The sequence below is a fragment of the Bufo gargarizans genome, chromosome 5 (assembly GCF_014858855.1).
Source record: "Bufo gargarizans isolate SCDJY-AF-19 chromosome 5, ASM1485885v1, whole genome shotgun sequence".
Lineage (NCBI taxonomy): Eukaryota > Metazoa > Chordata > Amphibia > Anura > Bufonidae > Bufo > Bufo gargarizans.
Window position 1 is genome coordinate 383,808,162 of NC_058084.1, and position 18,469 is coordinate 383,826,630.

General features: G+C 45.3%; 1 protein-coding gene across 2 annotated transcripts in view; it reads left to right on the forward strand.

Annotated features, from left to right (window-relative positions):
• The window catches only part of PALS2 (protein associated with LIN7 2, MAGUK p55 family member), a 127,644-nt gene that overhangs the window by 48,384 nt on the left and 60,791 nt on the right, over nucleotides 1-18,469 (forward strand). For both annotated transcript variants that reach the window (XM_044294478.1, XM_044294479.1), the window contains exons 4-8: nucleotides 932-1,081; nucleotides 6,827-7,054; nucleotides 7,160-7,291; nucleotides 14,659-14,758; nucleotides 16,851-16,919. In XM_044294478.1, the coding sequence (XP_044150413.1) occupies nucleotides 932-1,081; nucleotides 6,827-7,054; nucleotides 7,160-7,291; nucleotides 14,659-14,758; nucleotides 16,851-16,919 (679 nt within the window). The remainder of the gene's footprint in view (nucleotides 1-931; nucleotides 1,082-6,826; nucleotides 7,055-7,159; nucleotides 7,292-14,658; nucleotides 14,759-16,850; nucleotides 16,920-18,469) is intronic.

Genomic DNA, 18,469 nt, shown 5'->3' on the forward strand with positions numbered 1-18,469 from the left:
AATATGGTTGAGTAAACAGGATTTTTGTATAACTTGCCAGTAAAATCTCTTTCTCGCTCTTTATTGGGGGACACAGCACCCACCCAGTATTTGTTGTTCGGCCGCAGTTGCTGGATAGAACCCCTTTGGGCCCTTGGCATGGTTGGTGTTCCATGTTTATTTTATTGGTTATCTTGCTTCTCCTACTGCTTGTACACAAACTCAAGCTCCTTCTCCAGGCTGGAGGGGGTATAGCTGCCGTGGGAGGGCTAACAACTTCTGCCTAGTGTCGACGCCTCCTAGAGGACATAGCTATACCCACGGTTTCTGTGTCCCCCAATGAAGAGCGAAAAATAGATTTTACTGGCAAGTTCATATAAAAATCTCGTTTTTGCGGATCCACAATAATGGCTACGGCCGTGTGCTTGAGCCCTAACATATTGAGCTGCTTCATTTGAGGTGCTAGATTTTAGATTTAATTGGCCAGTGCTACAATTGGAAACCTAATTTAAAATGAACCTATCCGGTAATTTCTGCTCCCCTGTCTGAGAGCAGGATACGATAGAGGGAGAGAAGCGGAGCTTTGTTATATACATATTTGTATGATTTGTAGAAGGATTTCTGAGTAAAAAGCAGAATAATCCCTCACAGGAATTAGAGAGAGCTGTCAATCACTGCTCCTAAGCATAGAAAGGGCAAAGATTTAAATGAATAAAATAAAAATGATTTTGAATCTTTTCCTATTATTCTATATATCAGTCTGCTCTAAAACCTGCTGCCCTCAGCTAGGCCTGCATGTTAGGTGCAACATGGTCCCTTTTTAAAGAGCAACCATGTTAAATTGTTTTGTCATCTTGTTGCAGCAGTAATATTCAAAAGTATTGTCAAATCCATGTTATTTGATAAGGCCATTAAATAAATGTACATTGCTGACAAAATCTTTTTCTTTCAGAGTCTTTTAGAAGCCCATGACATAGTTGCATCAAAATGCTATGACTCTCCCCCTTCAAGTCCTGAAATCAATTCTGCAATGAATAATCAAATGGCGCCAGTCGATGCCATCCGCATGGTTGGCATTCACAAAAGAGCTGGAGAACCTTTGGTAAGCCATCTGTTTATTATATGTGCAGCTAAATTGAATGTAGCCAGTGAAAGCCACGTTCTGTATTGTGTAGCATTTGTCATTTGCTTCTATGATTCCATTATGGTTTATTTTCTCCTAATTTCGTGTAAATATTAAAGTGCAAGTGCACTGAAAATCCGCACAAAAGAAATTGACAAACTGCGGATTTAAAAACGTTGACAGTACCTGATATTATGGTGCGGTCTTGTTTTTCCGGTTTCACCATTCTCTTAAATTATGACAGTTTGGCAGGAGGAAAATCTGAAACTGGGTAGAGAAGGATTTGCAGCTGCACGTATCTCGTATCTGTATTGCATCTTAGTCATTTTTATGTTTGTGGGATAAATGTGATGATTGCATGTGCCTTTGTTCACTGGGTGTATGGCATCATGTACAAAGCAACAGCAAACCAAGAAAACGAATGAGTAGATGGAAGGGTCTACAATACAAAGTGTTTACTGGACCAAGACAATATCTCATCAGCTGCGGAGATCTACACTATAGACAATTGTCACTGCAGATTCTGAGAAATGGTGACGTCAACCTCTGCCTAATAGTGCTTGATTGTGTATAGAGATTCGCTGCCTGTATGGCATTCTTATATAGCCACATGTCCATCTGTACCCAGAGATGACCCTTTCTCCAGAGAAGTAACTGGACCACCGCTGACTACAGAGTGATCATTGTCCCCATAGGTTGTCTGACCAGCCACATTCTCCAGGAAGACTTTACTGCAAAGGCCAATAACTAAATGAGAACCAAAGAATGTGATATATAGAAATGGTGGTAATATGAACACAATTAAATGTGTTGCCCCACAAAGCAAGTGGACACATTTTTCACAATTGGAACTGTATTTAAAAAAATGTATATTTAGATAAGGCTGTTTCTACTTTTAAAGGGGATCCCCATTTTCACCCCTCCGGCCTGCCTGCCATGAGCATCTCATTCAATGCTCCCCCTTGCCCTGCACAGTGTCGCACTGCTAGGCGGAGGCTTCCGCCTAGCAGTGTTCCTGGTAACATCACTGGCTTTGATGGACTGTCTTTAGCACTGCCCTAGCCCTTTTACAGTCTAGGGCAGTGCTAAAGCCCACTCATTAGTGCTAGTGATGTCACCAGGCTTACTGCTAGGCGGAAGCCTCCGCCTAGCTTTACCAATGGAGAGCCTGGTACATCACCAGATCTCCTGAAAATTCCTTTTCCCTGCGCAGTTTAGCGCAGGGCAAGGGAAAGCATCGGAACATGAAATGCTCCGATGCTCATATCCCCTTCTCCCCCACTCAGCCTCCCTGATATGTCCAGGTTCTGAACCCCGACAACCCCTTTAAGTGGGTTGTCCCACCATAAGAACTAATTCCCTATATACAGGATCGGTGAGGTCTAACCTCTTAGACGCCTTCTGATCTGAAGAATGGGCTTCTGTGTCCTTGGGGAGAGTGGAGTGATGGGTCACACACAGGCGCTACCACTCAATTCCTCTCTGGGGAAGCCCCAGAGATAGCAGAGTGCTGTACTGTGCTCATCTTCTGCAGTCTCATAGCGCTAAATAGTGGTCATGTGTGATCATCGCTCCATTCGGGTACTCAGGGGCTGCTTCCTCTGGATCAGTGGAGGTCCCAGTTTTTGAACTCTACTTATCTGATGTCATCACCTATCTGGGTAGCTAATAAGTTGTTCAGGTGGGACAACACCTTTAAATTGGCACACTGTGCAGCTACACTGAAAATCTACCAAATCTATCTAGCTAGCCCGGACACATTAATTCTGTTGTGGTGTTGTCTAGCTACCTGACTATTCAGTGGAAAGAATTCGTAGGCAGCGATGCAGCAATAGGTGGACAATGAAAGAGCGGTACACGCAAGGCATTATGAGGCCTGTACAGCCTCGCTAGTGCCATCATGTTCACCTCTTCTGAATCCCTTACACAGTCCCTCCTGGTTTGCGCTGCATGGAGGGATAAATAAAGTAAAACAAAAATTAAATATATAAACTGAGTTAATTTTTTAAGTTTCTGTGAACATTTGCACCTCTTTGGAACCAATTTGTGTGATGGGGCAATCCCTTAAATGAAAATGAAATTGCTAAAGAATCTAGTATTGGTATATGGGTTTTTATTTTTGGTACCCTTGTGTTAATGTTTACATCATGTATGGTTTTGTATTGGGAGGGCAAAGGGCTGTGGTTTGTGTCATAGTCACAATTTTGCAGTTTAAAGGGTTATTCCCATCTTTACCATTGGGGGGGATATGCCCCTCAGTGTCTGATAGGTGTGGGTGCCACCTCTAGGACCCGAACCTATACTTAGACTGGAGCCCGCAAAATCCCTGAGGGCGCATTCACGGCAGTCCTCCATTCAGTCCTATGGGAGGGCCGAAATAGCCAAGTGGAGCTCTCGGCTATTTTCGGAACGCCCATTGAAATTAATGGGACGCGGGCTGCACAAGTGAGGCCACCACTCCATTCACTTCCATTGGGCTGACAGAAATAATTGAGCCAGTGCTCAACTATTTTTGCCATGGTCATAGGAATGAATGGAGGGCGGTTGCGCATGCGCAGTGCACCCTCTGGGATTTTGCAGACTCCGTTCTAAGCATCGGTGGGATCTGCACCTATAACACATTGGGGGCATATCCTAGAGATATGCCCCCAATGTCTGAAATGTCAATAACCCTTTAAGTGCAAAAATTAAGTGCGTCTCCCCCCCCCCCCCCCCCCCATCCGTTTTATTCCTTTAATGTAATAATAGCACAGATTTTAAAAAACTGGGTAACTGAAAGATTTTCAGGTTTAAAGAGGACCTTTCACCACTCCTGACATGTCTGTTTTAGTAGCTTCATTCATTCCCCATTGATTCTGAAGCATCTATTCTCATGTCTGTATGGTGTACCATTCCTTTATTTCTACTAGAAGTTATGAATGAATTGCTATTAGCCTTCAGTAAGGGTACAGAGGGGAGGTAACCAGTTGGGGGGGGGGGTGTACCTGCACAGACTCACTCTAACCAATCAGTGCTGCCATTTTCAGTCTGTGCAGGGACCCCCCAAACTGGTTACCTCCCCTCTGTACCCTTACTGCAGACTGCTAGCAATTCATTCATAACTTCTAGTAGAAATAATAAAGGAATGGCACTAGGGCTGCAACGATTAATCGATGTAATCGATTATATTCGATAACTGGATTCGTTGTCGACGAATCCAGTTATCGAATAATCGCCGATTCGTTGCTATGCGGGCGGGCGGTCGCTGCATCTTTATTTTACCTCACTCACGTGACACGCCTGCTCCGCCTCCTTCATTCATGAGGTGGGCGGAGCAGGTGCGTCACGTGAGTGAGTGACGTTACGCCGCCGTCCGCTCTGCCTGGCTATTACAGGAGCGTCATTGTAAAAAGGTAAAATAAAGATGCAGACGTGATTAGTCCGACTTATAAGCATCGGGGCCGGGGCTGTTATGGGGAGGGGGGAGGATCTGTCTATGGCACTGCTATGGGGAGGGGGGTCTGTGTATAGCACTTCTATGGGGAGGGGGGAGGATCTGTCTATGGCACTGCTATGGGGAGGGGGGGTCTGTGTGTAGCACTGCTATGGGGAGGGGGGTCTGTGTATAGCACTGCTATGGGGAGGAGGGGGGATCTGTGCACTGTTATGAGGAAAGGGATCTGTGCACTGTTATGCCCATAACAGTGCACATATCCCCCTCTCCATAACAGCGCCACCCACAGATCCCCCTCTCCATAACTGCGCCACCCACAGATCCCTCTCCATAACAGCGCCATCCACAGATCCCCCTCTCCATAACTGCGCCGCCCACAGATCCCCCTCTCCATAACTGTGCCGCCCACAGATCCCCCTCTCCATAACTGTGCCACCCACAGATCCCCCTCTCCATAACTGCGCCGCCCACAGATCCCCCTCTCCATAACTACGCCGCCCACAGATCCCCCTCTCCATAACTACGCCGCCCACAGATCCCCCTCTCCATAACTACGCCACCCACAGATCCCCCTCTCCATAACTACGCCACCCACAGATCCCCCTCTCCATAACTACGCCGCCCACAGATCCCCCTCTCCATAACTACGCCGCCCACAGATCCCCCTCTCCATAACTACGCCGCCCACAGATCCCCCTCTCCATAACTACGCCGCCCACAGATCCCCCTCTCCATAACTACGCCGCCCACAGATCCCCCTCTCCATAACTGCGCCGCCCACAGATCCCCCTCTCCATAACTACGCCACCCACAGATCCCCCTCTCCATAACTGCGCCGCCCACAGATCCCCCTCTCCATAACTGCGCCGCCCACAGATCCCCCTCTCCATAACTGCGCCGTCCACAGATCCCCCTCTCCATAACTGCGCCGTCCACAGATCCCCCTCTCCATAACTGCGCCGTCCACAGATCCCCCATAATAGTGTCGTCCACAATTTGTTTTAATATGGCCTTTGAACATATTTTTTCAAGTAAGATCATATAAACCTCTCTGTTTTGTAATTTTGTCGTTTTTGCCGATTAATCGATTAATCGTAGAAATTAATCGGCAACTAATCGATTATTCAAATAATCGTTAGCTGCAGCCCTAAATGGCACAACATAGTCATAAGAATAGATGCTTCAGAATCATGATTACATGGGGAATCAATGAAGCTATTAAAACAGGCATGTCAGGAGCGGTGACAGGTCCGGGTTTGGAGGTGGAGGTGGATGTGGTCATGCATGCTCTGTAGTTTGGTATGGCAACGTTTTTATTCCATGTGTCCACCAAAACTTTTTTTTGTGTCTTGTCTGCCTGTACTCAATTTATTTCTGCAGTGGGATCCACATTCTGATCACCGCAAACGTCAGGCAATACTTGTGCATAGTACTTGAAACAACATGTATAGGTGCAGCCCAGTAAATGGCAGATCACACTTTTGCATCATGTACAGACAGCCTAAAAACACCTTGGAGGACGCCTTAACCTTTTTTATCTCTAAGTTGTGATCACACAATCGATTTTGAAAATTTGCCTCCAAAATTTGGCACATTTCATTTTATTTTTATTTTTTCAGGTTTTCCTTTTTTTTTTTTCTTTCATGTTTTATTTATTTATTTTCTTAACCAATGGGTGTTTACTTCAGTACTTTCAGCTTGTGGTTTTTGCCATGGATCCCTACCAAGAACCACACAAACAAAACTTGCATTGTAGACGCATACAGAGCAGTTTCTGACGCTTGTCATTTGTTTCAATAGGTGATTCAACATTGATTCTGCCCCAAAATAAGGCATGCTGCTTCTTTTTTTCCCATGTGGAAACAAAAAGCAAGTGCTGCTTTCCATTGATGTAAATGGGAGACTGTTTGGAAAATGTTTTTGGAGCTGATTTTTAAGGGGGAAATGTGACAAAATCGCTACCAAAAACTGTGTGAACTGTCCCTTATAATTTCTGTAGGAGCCCCAGTTACTGAAGGAAATTGTCACATTCAGGGCTATGCTGAGCCTGGTAATTCCCTGTGGTTGTGTCTACAGTGGTCAAGTGATTCCTGTCTATAAAAATGTTTTGTTTTTTTTTTGCAAAAAATAAAATATATATATATATATATACTCACATACTGTTCTAAATGATTGTCATTGCAGCTCAAAAGCTACCACTGATTGGGCTATATATAAGGGTATATGTGGAACATCCACCATGTATGTATTTTTAATTTTTTTTATTTAATATATTTTTTTATTTTTTTCAGGGTGTGACATTTAAAGTAGAAAATCATAACTTGGTTATTGCAAGGATTCTCCATGGCGGGATGATCGATCGGCAAGGTCTTCTCCATGTGGGCGACATCATTAAGGAAGTAAATGGTCATGAAGTGGGAAACAATCCGAAGGAACTGCAAGAGTTGCTTAAGAGTATTAGTGGTAGTGTTACTTTAAAGATCCTTCCAAGTTATAAAGATGCCGTAACTCCCCAACAGGTAAGTGCCATCCGCCACCCATGGTGCGCTAGATTTGTCCTGATAGCAAGGACTGTTACCAGGGAGAACGTGGATTCCGTTATTAACACATGGTTTTCTTCTTAGGTTTTTGTGAAGTGTCATTTTGATTACAACCCATTTAATGATAATTTGATTCCCTGCAAAGAAGCCGGATTAAAATTTTCCAAAGGAGAAATTCTGCATATTGTTAATAGGGAGGACCCAAACTGGTGGCAGGTAGGTACCCAAAAAGTTGTAACAAAAAAATAGTTCTGGTGAGTCCTTAAAGGGAACCTGTCACCAGGATTTTGTGTATAGATCGTATACATGGGTTGCTAGATCGCCGCTAGCACATCCGCAATACGCAGTCCCCATAGCTCTCTGTGCTTTTATTGTGTAAAAAAAAACTATTTGATACATATGCAAATTAACATAAGAGTTCTATCTTACTTGTCTGACCAGAGAAGAGTCATATTTTCAAGCTCTGACTCATCTCAGGGACAGGACTCATCTCAGGTTAATTTGCATATGTATCAAATCAGTTTTTATACATAATAAAAGCACACAGAGCTATGGGGACTAGATATTGCGGATGTGCTAGCGGCCATCTAGCAACCCATGTCCTCAGCTCTATACACAAAATCCCGGTGACAGGTTCCCTTTAAAGGGTGTATTTGAAGTAAGTTTGTACATTGGAGTCGCTATGTGCACCTGCACTGCATGAAAATGGTGTTCAGAAATAATTCATTTTGCTCAACTGCAATGTTGCTTCTTATTCAGTTAAAGTACGGCTAAGGAATACCAGGCATGAGAAGGCCCAGCTCTCAAAAAGTGACAAAATTCTGCACAAAACCTTGCATGCGACAACAGACATTTCCATGCCCAAGAAGTGGCGTACCAGATTTGATGAATTTACAAACATTTTAGGAAACTGTGCAACTCACAAAAATATACTTTTCTCATCCATCTCATTGGGGGACACGAGCCTTGACCATGGCTATAGCTGTTGCCGCTAGGAGGCGGACACTAAGCACACAAAGTGTAAGCTCCTCCCTCTTCAGCTATATCCCTTCTTGCAGGGACCAAGCCAATCAGTTTTAGCTTAGTGTCTAGGAGGCAGTCCTTCCTGCATCTGCTAATTTTTGTCTTTTTCTATTTATTTACTCCCCTGAGCGCCGAGGAGGGAGGAGTTTACTCCCCTGAGCGCCGCTTACAGGTCGGCGCATCGGTTCTGGGGCAGCCGGGGCCTCCGTTAATGGAGGCCCTGGCTTCTTTGCGGCCTATTCAATGGCTTATTGTCCCTGGCCAGTATCTGAGATGGCCGGGGATGCCGGCGTGGTTCTGGCGAGTGAGGGGGCGTTGCCTGAGAGGATGTGGGCGCTGGAGTCTGCTGCATTGGGCGAGGGGGGGGGGTGTGAGGGGGGCATTTTGCCTGCGCATCATGTCGCGAAAAGTTTCCATTCCCTCAGTCAGACCCATTGCTTCCCGCTGCCCAACATATGGAAGAATGGGAATGGGATCCCTGTCTAGGGTGGTACAGGAGGTCTCCAATACCAACAAAGCTATTGTGGATATATTGGGGCGTTTGTCGGCAAGGCAGTCCTCTGAACGGTCCGACTCTGGGGATCATGGGGCTCGTGCCAATCGCGGACGCCCCAAAAAATGGGCCATAACTTCCTCCCCCAAAAGGGGTTTTGTGTCTCCTGTGTCCTCAGCCTCTCCTGCTAGAGAGTCTCACTCCGACATGTCCTCTGTTGAAGAGGCATGTTCCGAGGAGAGAGGGTCAGAGGATGTTGTCTCACTGGAGGGTCAGTCGCCCAAACTATCCTCCATGGTGGACAATTTAATAACAGCGTTTTTGAGACGTTGGAGGTTGAGGATCCAGCTCAGTCATCTGCCAGCGCTGGTGTTTCCTTTGGGAAGTCCTGTCATTCGCACAAGTGTTTCCCAGGCACCAGGAGTTTGATTCCTCTCTCTCCAAGGAGTGGAATTTCCCTGATAACATGAAATGTTTATGTTGCCAAAACGCTTGAACATCCTTTTCCGGAGGATTTGACTAAGAAATGGTCGGCTCCACCTATAGTGGACCCTCCAGTTTCCCGCTTGGCTAAACATACTACCTTGCCAGTGGGTGGATGGGGCTTCTTTTTCTGATATCAAAGATAAGAAGCTGGAAGCATTTGCAAAATCTGCCTTTGAAGCAGTGGGCACAGCTCTGCTGCTGGTGATTGCCTCTACATGGGTGAACAAGGCTATGCGAGAGTGGGCAAGTAATTTACGTCAGGGGGAACTTGCAGATGTGCCCCTGCATCTCTCACATGCCAGTGCATATATTTGTGAAGCATCTTTGGACGCGGCCAGGTTTATGGCTCGCTCGCCAGCCCTATTGGTGGATATTCACCGTACTCTATTGCTCTCATGCTGGGCGGCAGATAATGCCAAAAGCGGACCCTACCCTTTACCGGTGGCAGACTTTTTGGTAAGCGCCTGGATGAGATATTTTTGGATGCTACAGGTGGTAAGAGCACCCATTTACCACAGAACAGGGGGCGTTCTAATTAGTAAAAAAAAGTGGAAGCCTTTTTTTCCCGTCCCTTTCAGAGTTTTTACAGCCCCAAGAGGGCGTCCGACAAGTTGGCCATGGATCGGAAGCGCAAACCTTCCTTCAATTTGCGGCCTTCCTGGCGTTCCCGTCTACAGGACTCCAAGTCCTTTAACCCTAAGAGCTCCGCTGCGTCTTCCACTCCGGGAGGACCTGCTGTCGCAGGGGCGATTTTTCCAGCCGAGTTTAGGGTCAATACATTTAACGGCTTGGCTGTTGAAGCCGCCGTACTGAAAGCTTGTGGGTTTTCTGATGCCGTGGTCCAGACCATGATTCGGGCCAGGAAGCCGGCGTCTTCCAGAATCTACCGCTGTACCTGGAAGTCCTACTTTAGTTGGTGCGAGCAGCGACATCTGTCTCCCATTCGTTTTTCTTTGCTGCGACTTTTGGCTTTTCTGCAGTCGGACATGGACTTGGGGCTGGCTCTCAGCTCCCTCAAAGGGCAAGTGTCTGCTCTCTCCATTCCTTTTCAGCGAAAATTAGCTTCGCTTTCGGCAGTTCGGACTTTTCTGCAGGGGGTGGCGCATGCTGCGCGCCCTTTCCGTCCTCCGTCGGATCCTTGGGATCTTAATCTAGTGCTCAACGCTCTCCAATCTTCTGTTTTGAGCCTTTGCAGCAGGTATTGGTGCGCCTCTGGTCTTTATAAGGTGGCTTTTTTGGGTGCAATTACTTATATCCGTAGAGTGTCGGAACTCGCGGTTCTGTCATGTCGGTCGCCCTTCCTGATGCTCCATCAGGATAAGGGGGTCCTTCGCCCTGTGCAGTCTTTCTTGCCGAAGGTGGTATTGACATTCCATCTAAATGGGGAGATTATTCTTCCTTCATTTTGTCCGGACCAGTCTCATCCTTGACAACAATCGTTGCATACTCTGGATCTGGTGAGTGCAGTGCGTATCTATCTGTCCCAGATGGCATCTTGCAGGATTCATGATTCCAGAGGGGCCGAAACGAGGGCTGGCAGCGTCAAAGACTTCCATTTCCAGATGGAGTCGTTTGGCTATTGCGGAAGCGTGCCGCGTTAAGGACCGGGTCCCCGCCCTTCCGGGTGACTGTTCTTTCGGCTTTCGGCTCGGGCAGTGGGGGCCTCTTGGGCGGTGCATCACCTTTTGCATCTTCTGACGCTTCTTTGGGGCATAGAGTTTTGCAGACAGCAGTTCTCTGATTGGGGGGGGGGGGGTTGAAGTTAAGGCCACCCTCAGGGACTGCTCTAGAACGTTCCATGGCCAAGGCCTGTGTCCCCCAATGAGACGGATAAGAAAACGAGATTTTTGTACTCAACGTAAAATCTGTTTGTCTTCTGTTCATTGGGGGACACAGCTCCCACACAGTTTTTTGTTTATGGTCCTATCTGGGCCTGTGTGGTTCTGGGTTTGCACATAATGTGATTTTCTAATGTCTGGCTTCTCCTACTGCTTTTGCATTAAACTGATTAGCTTGGTCCCTGCAGGAAGGGATATAGCTGAAGAGGGAGGAGCTTACACATTGTGTGCTTAGTATCCGCCTCCTAGTGGCGAGTACAAAAATCTAATATTACATGACCCACCCCACTTTCTCACTTCAGGAAGCGTCACTCCCTTTCTTGTAACACCCTTTTGCACAGCGCTGCACATGGCGGCTGATAGAGGAGCATGTGATTTGAGGCATCAATCACCCCCCTTCACGGAAAAATTCCGTGCATGGGAAAATAGCACTTACGCAGCATGTTTGTTACAATAAATCTAAAATGGCCAAACCCTTGCTTCCCAGCGCCGTATATGTATGGCGGGAGGAGGGGTTTTAAATACGGTGCCAGCTCGTGAGCACAGTGGGTGCCATATCCGTTTCAAATAGCAGAGGCCCAGGGCTAATAACACCAATCAGAAGTTTAACCCTTTAGATTTTGTGGTCAAATGTGACCATTGTATCTGAATGCTGAAAAACTGGAAGCACAGCCTTCCCTCTCATTCGATGATCGGGGGAGCCGTTCCTTCGCTCTGATGCGCTGGTCTCTCTGGGGCATAGCTACCAAAGACATCTCATTGTACTCTGATGATAACTGGTGTCCACTGACATGTACACTATGTGCTGTGTTTTTGTAATGCTTGACCATAAGCAGTCAGTTCCATAAACCATCATATTTCAATGACAATATACATATGGACACTGATTTGCTCCCACCACTAGGTCTGATCTCTGGCTTTTCTTTTGAAGTCAGTGCTATAAGTATTATTAGTGTCAGTGTAGATTAGCTGGCAGTACATTTGCATGGAGAGAGGGTTACTGACACGTTGGTGTGGAAGTTTAGCTGTATTCATTTTATGTTTCCTTTCATGTTTTCTGCAAAACAGGCCATGTTTTTCCTCTGTGATCAATACAACAATTACAGCACTTTGCAAGAAAGATGTAACTGTAGCTTTCTAGAGGCAGATGTGTTTTTCACTTATTAGCAATTTCCCCACCTCCCTGCATCTTGTCAATACTGTTTTCTCTTCTTATATTGTTCCTTCGTAATGTTCTTTGTCAGTTGTCTAGAAAAACACAGTACTCTTATTAAGTCTCCAGCAATGCCCGAAAAACAGTCCTCTCATTAGAAGTTTAGATTTTACCAATCATTAACTGTGTGTGGGATTGTTTCAAGGAGTCTTTCCATCAGAAATGTCACCAGTAAGTGGAAGTCGTGGAAAGCTTTGTCAGTCCCTACTTAAAGGGATATTCCGGTAGGTAAAAGTTATCCCCCATCCACAAGTTAGGAGATAACTATTAAATCAGTGGGTATCCTACTGCTGGGACCCCCACCAATCATGAAAACTGGGTTCCCATACCCTCTGCTGCTCCCCTGAAATGACTGTAGCAGCCGGTTGCACATGTGCGTGGCCGCTCCATTTATATCTATTGGAGTTCCAGAGAGAGCCAAGTACAGCCTATCTCCAGAAGTCCCTTAGAAATTAATGAAGCAGCCGCTCCAGTCATTTCAGGGTAGCAGCAGGGGGTAAGGGGCCCCCGTTCTTGTGATAGGTGGGGGTCCCAGCGGTAGGACCCCCACCGATCTAATAGTTATCCTCTATCTTGTGCATCGGGGATAACTTTTACCTACCAGAGTACCCCTTTAAAATTCTTTACATTTTTTTAGTTATATCTGCCAAAGCTCAGTGACTAGCGATATGATGCAGCTCCCCTGTTGGTTGTCATCTGTGTTTGTCATGGTGTACTGTTGTAGCAGGTGTGTACTTCGGCAGTGTGCAGAGAATCACATCTCTGCATAGTGTCACTAATGAGAAGCGAACAGTGATAGACAATGATACATAGTAGAGGAGCTAGGCTGATGGGAGACTCTATAATCATGCAGCCACCTCATTGTACTTTATTATACCTGCCGTGATGATATATGGCAGTATGTGAGGTCACTAGGGTCAGAGATTTTGCAATGGGCCAGTAAAAATGCTGTTACCCTGTTCATGAAGTGACATCCGTCCACGGTACAGATGATGCATAGACGGAGCCTGAGCAGTATGAGAGGAACTTTAATCCTGTGAGGCCTACATGATGCCTGGCATCCAAGTTGCACGGTGACGTGACAGCTAGGGATGCCCACAGGTCTCGCTTTTCACCCCCAGGGGCTGCCATCTAACGCCACCTCCGAGAGCCCCTGGACATTGTCAGTGTGAGCCTGCCCATCCACAACTATTAGTTATAATACCTTTTACCAGCACCGGACTGCATAGTAAAAGGTGCAGCCAAAATTAATATAACTGCTTAAGGGGCAGGTTTGTGTCAGGCAATGCTTATTCAGACTCATACTATCCCCATCGCGGGACCCAAATTATGAGACCGTCACGCTGACCATGTGGAGGAGCACTCACCAGCTTTAGTGAGGGGGGGATAACTGTTAATCCTGCCCTCCCTTACAGCACATGTGCTGTGATTTTCCTAGGAACCAGCAAGGGAACTTGGAAGAGCAGTAAATGAGCAGATATTTTTTCTTTAGTTCCGTGTCGGCGTGTACCTCTCATAGCTGTGGCGCATACCTCCTGTGGTACAAATACCGCATCCTAAGAACCTCTGATCTAGGATGTGAAGGTCAGTGAAGGTCCTCGTTCATCCAGATCATGGAATACCAGTAGTAATAAGCCAGAGCAAAGGAACTTGTATTTGCTCTTGAAGTTTCGCTAGTCATCTGACTGGCCTTGTAATTGAGAAAACCGGTCTGATGACTAGTGAAACCTCTTCAAGAGAAACAGATCCAGTTGTTCTGACTCATTACTGCTGATATAGGATGTTAATGGATTGAAAGAATGTCTTTATATGTTCTGGCAGATGCAACAGAACGTTTTAAAAATAACTTTGAACACAGTGCCTGCTATATTCAAATGACCTGTAAGGAGTCATGGGTGGCGAGTCACGTTGCCGGTTCTTCTCATTCCCCGACGGTTGATGTTGAAAAGAGAAGGATCAGGCGAAATGAACTCTTTTGCCTGATCTTTTTGTTCTACCAGGTAATAAGCTGCTGGCAGAAGTGCCTGGATGCCTGCCTTTCTCCTCTCTTCCCATTGACTAGACATACAAGCTCAGTTTAGTAGAAAGGGAGTGAGGCATCGCTGTCAGTCAAACGGTCATTCGGCCGACAACTATTGAACGTGTGTGGCCTGCTTTATCCTCTAGCAGATCATTGGGTGGCATGTTGTTGTTAATCGCAGTTGTAAGATTGGGAACAATGGCTTCTATTTGTGTTCTCTACTCCAGATTTCTCTTTGGCCGCCCACATCGGTAGTAGAATTCCCCGTAAATTACTGAGCAGAGAGATTAGCCCTTGCTCCTGTTAGATTTCGATAGCCGATCTGGTTACACAAATACTTGTATGAAGGGTGTGCCTGCAGATGTCTGTGAGAATAAACCTTGTGCTACTTCTAGATAAGGCCTCACCTTTGTGTTTGGTCCCTGCCCTCCACAAAAGATTGATTAGCAATGTATTGTACATTTTGGACGCTTAATATTTAATTCATTGTTTATTTTTATTTTTTTGCAGGCAAGTCATGTGAAAGAAGGTGGAAGTGCAGGACTTATTCCCAGTCAGTTTCTGGAGGAAAAGCGGAAAGCCTTTGTGAGGAGAGACTGGGATGGAACAGGTAATCGAAGCACTATACGGATGGGTGGTGTATAGGCCATATACCCTTAATAGATTGCAGACATGAAAAATTATAGTGTTAAGGGGTTTAGATGTCATCTGTTATATAAATGCCAACCCCTGTCAGAAGTGTATAATTTCTAGCGGGTGACTTCCATGGAGAGGAAACTCACGCTGTGCAAATTTAAATATGAAATGTCACTCCCTTTTAGAAAACTTAATTTTTTCCTTTCCTGTCATCTTTACAGTTCATTATTACAGAAATAACTGTGTGTTCACACTCAGCCTTCTGCCCCTGTTCAGCCCTTGCTGAGATGTGAATTCCATAGAAGATTGCAGGACCGCCGCACTTTCTTTGTCATACCAGCCATTAAAAGGTCTGCTGTAAGAAAGCTGTCATGGCTTCAATATTTGCAGGATTACCGATCAGCGGAAACATGAATGTCTTAATTGGTGAAATTTCTTATAATCTAACATTGTGTTATGCTGTGCTGTTTGCACCAGGTGAAATAGACAGCTGTAAGCTTAGCAAAAACTGATGGGAGTGATGACTTTTCTTCTGGAGCACACAGAACATCACGCCATCGCCTAAGGCCATTGTAGCGTAAAATAAAAAACATTCTCCAAATAAAGTCACTGGAAAGTAGTCATTGTTCTTTCAATATCGAATTCAGCACCCGGCACCACTACCCATCAGCTGTTCTCCGCAGCCCTCAATAGCGGAACTAACACAGAGAATTGGGCAGGAAGCACAGCTCCCTCCACTGTGTAGTGGCCATGCCAAGTTACTGCAGCTCAGCTCCCATGTAAATGAAACCGGTTCTATAACAGGCTACTGTATTGTATGGTATACTTCTGTAGCCTCTTGTCGTCCTTACCTGAATATGCAGCAGGGACAGCCCTCTGTCTGTATTGCATACCACTCGCATAAAGCGGGGGAGACAGAACGGGCTAGGTCTCCCATAGACAGAACCTTCTGTTGCATGTACAGGCAATTTTATTCTTTACAAACGTCTCGTACGTATTTATACGCATGAGACTTTCTATGGTTCGGAGCGCTGGGTTCGCACAGCCTATCTAGTCTGTTCAATCCCTGCTACCCGCACCATTAATCCTGGTGCAGATAGCAGGTTATATGTACCCAAAATGGTGTAACTAAAAGGATACAATTCGACCCGTGGAAAAACAAGGCTCATACGGCTACATCAGCAGAAAAATGAAAAAATTATGGCCAGAAAAAAACAGCCACCTGGCGTCTCATTTCATCCTCCTCCATGGCTAAATATACTCATCACAAATGCAAAGTAGTATTTTACTGTGCCTGAAAAATGTGGGGCGGCCTCTTGTCGCCGTGCATTATCTCTTGAAATGGACAAAGGAGGCTACCAAAGCATATCACACTATTCAGCAATCTGAGTATTGCACAAGATGTGGGGTTTTAATAAATAATTGTAGTTAATAAGAAAAAAAGCAGATGAGTAGCAAGTAAATATGGCCGCAGGTATAGGTGCAAGTGTATGCAATGGGCAGTCTAGTTTTTGACTATGGAGCTCCTAAGCAGTAGGAAATTGCATTTTTTTTATTTACCTTGCATATTTTGTAGTTTTTGTCATTATTTCCATTCCATGTTCATTTGAGGTACAGTTTTCCATAATACCTGCACTTAGACCATATATACTGGAAGCCATTTAAAGGGGTTCTCCTATTTGGACAATCCCTAAATGTTAAAAGGGCGCCTTGATAGGACTGATCAGAGTTTCTTCCTGCTGGGATGATCTGTGACCACCTGTAGTCTGTGGGGAACCTGACAGTAAGGGTTCAGCTTCCCTGCAGGACCTCCACAGGGGCAGTTATGTATTACGCAGTGCCCGTTTGAATCTTCTCTAATTAGTGCATTGTCTGTGTGATACAGGACAGGGCCTCCAGAATTAGGCGTCCTGTATCACCACGCCCCACTCTGGCCAAGAGATGAGAATCCTCCCCATCTCTATTAACTCCGAATGCGATAATAGGATATATGGAAACGTTTTTTCCTGAACAGGACAAGCGTTGAGGCAGATTTTTTATTTATTTTTTGTTCCTCTCCACTGCAGGACCATTCTGTGGTACAATCACAAGCAAAAAAAAGAAAAAGATGATGTACCTGACTACAAAAAATGCAGGTAATGTTTTCAGTACTATATTCACACATTAGGTATGGTGTAGTTAGTGCATGTACATGTAGGTTTAAGGAGAATTTTTATCTTGTTGCAAAGTGGTTCTTAAAGGGGTTGGTCACCTAATACAGTTGCAAGAAAAAAGTATGTGAACCCTTTGGAATGGTAGGGAATTCTGCACAAATTGGTCATAAAATGTGATCTGATCTTTATCTAAGTCACAACAATAGACAATCACAGTCTGCTTAAACTAATAAAACACAAAGAATTTAATGTTACCATGTTTTTATTGAATACACCATGTAAGCATTCACAGTGCAGGTGGAATAAGTATGTGAACCCCTAGACTAATGACATCTCCAAGAGCTAATTGGAATGAGGTGTCGGCCAACTAGAGTCCAATCGATGAGATGAGATTGGAGGTGTTGGTTACAGCTGCCCTGCCGTATAAAAAACACACATCAGTTCTGGGTTTGCTTTTCACAAGAAGCATTGCCTGATGTGAATGATGCTTCGCACAAAAGAGCTCTCAGAAGACCTACGATTAAGAATTGTTGACTTGCATAAAGCTGGAAAGGGTTATAAAAGTATCTCCAAAAGCCTTGCTGTTAATCAGTCCACGGTAAGACAAATTGCCTATAAATGGAGAAAGTTCAGCACTGCTGCTACTCTCCCTAGGAGTGGCCATCTTGTAAAAATGACTGCAAGAGAACAGCGCAGACTGCTCAATGAGGTGAAGAAGAATCCTAGAGTGTCAGCTAAAGACTTACAAAAGTCTCTGGCATATGCTAACATCCCTGTTAACGAACCCACGATACGTAAAACACTAAACAAGATTGGATTTCATGGGAGGATACCACAGAGGAAGCCACTGCTGTCCCAAAAAAAAAAACATTGCTGCACGTTTACAGTTTGCACAAGAGCACCTGGATGCTCCACAGCAGTACTGGCAAAATAGTCTGTGGACAGATGAAACCAAAGTTGAGTTGTTTGGAAGAAACACACAACACTATGTGTGGAGAAAAAGAGGCACAGCACACCAACATCAAAACCTCATCCTAACTGTGAAGTATGGTGGTGGGGGCATCATGGTTTGGGGCTGCTTTGCTGCGTCAGGGCCTGGACGGATTGAGATCATCGAAGGAAAAATGAATTCCCAAGTTTATCAAGACTTTTGCAGGAGAACTTAAGGCCATCTGTCCACCAGCTGAAGCTCAATAGAAGATGGGTGTTGCAACAGGGCAACGAGACAAAACATAGACGTAAATCAACAACAGATTGGCTTAAACAGAAGAAAATACACCTTCTGGAGTGGCCCAGTTAGAGTCCTGACCTCAACACGATTTGAGATGCTGTGGCATGACCTCAAGAAAGCGATTCACACCAGACATCCCGAGAATATTGCTGAACTGAAACAGTTCTGTAAAGAGGAATGGTCAAGAATTACTCCTGACTGTTGTGCATGTCTGATCTGCAACTACAGGAAACGTTTGGTTGAAGTTATTGCTGCTAAAGAAGGTTCAACCAGTTATTAAATCCAAGGGTTCACATCCTTT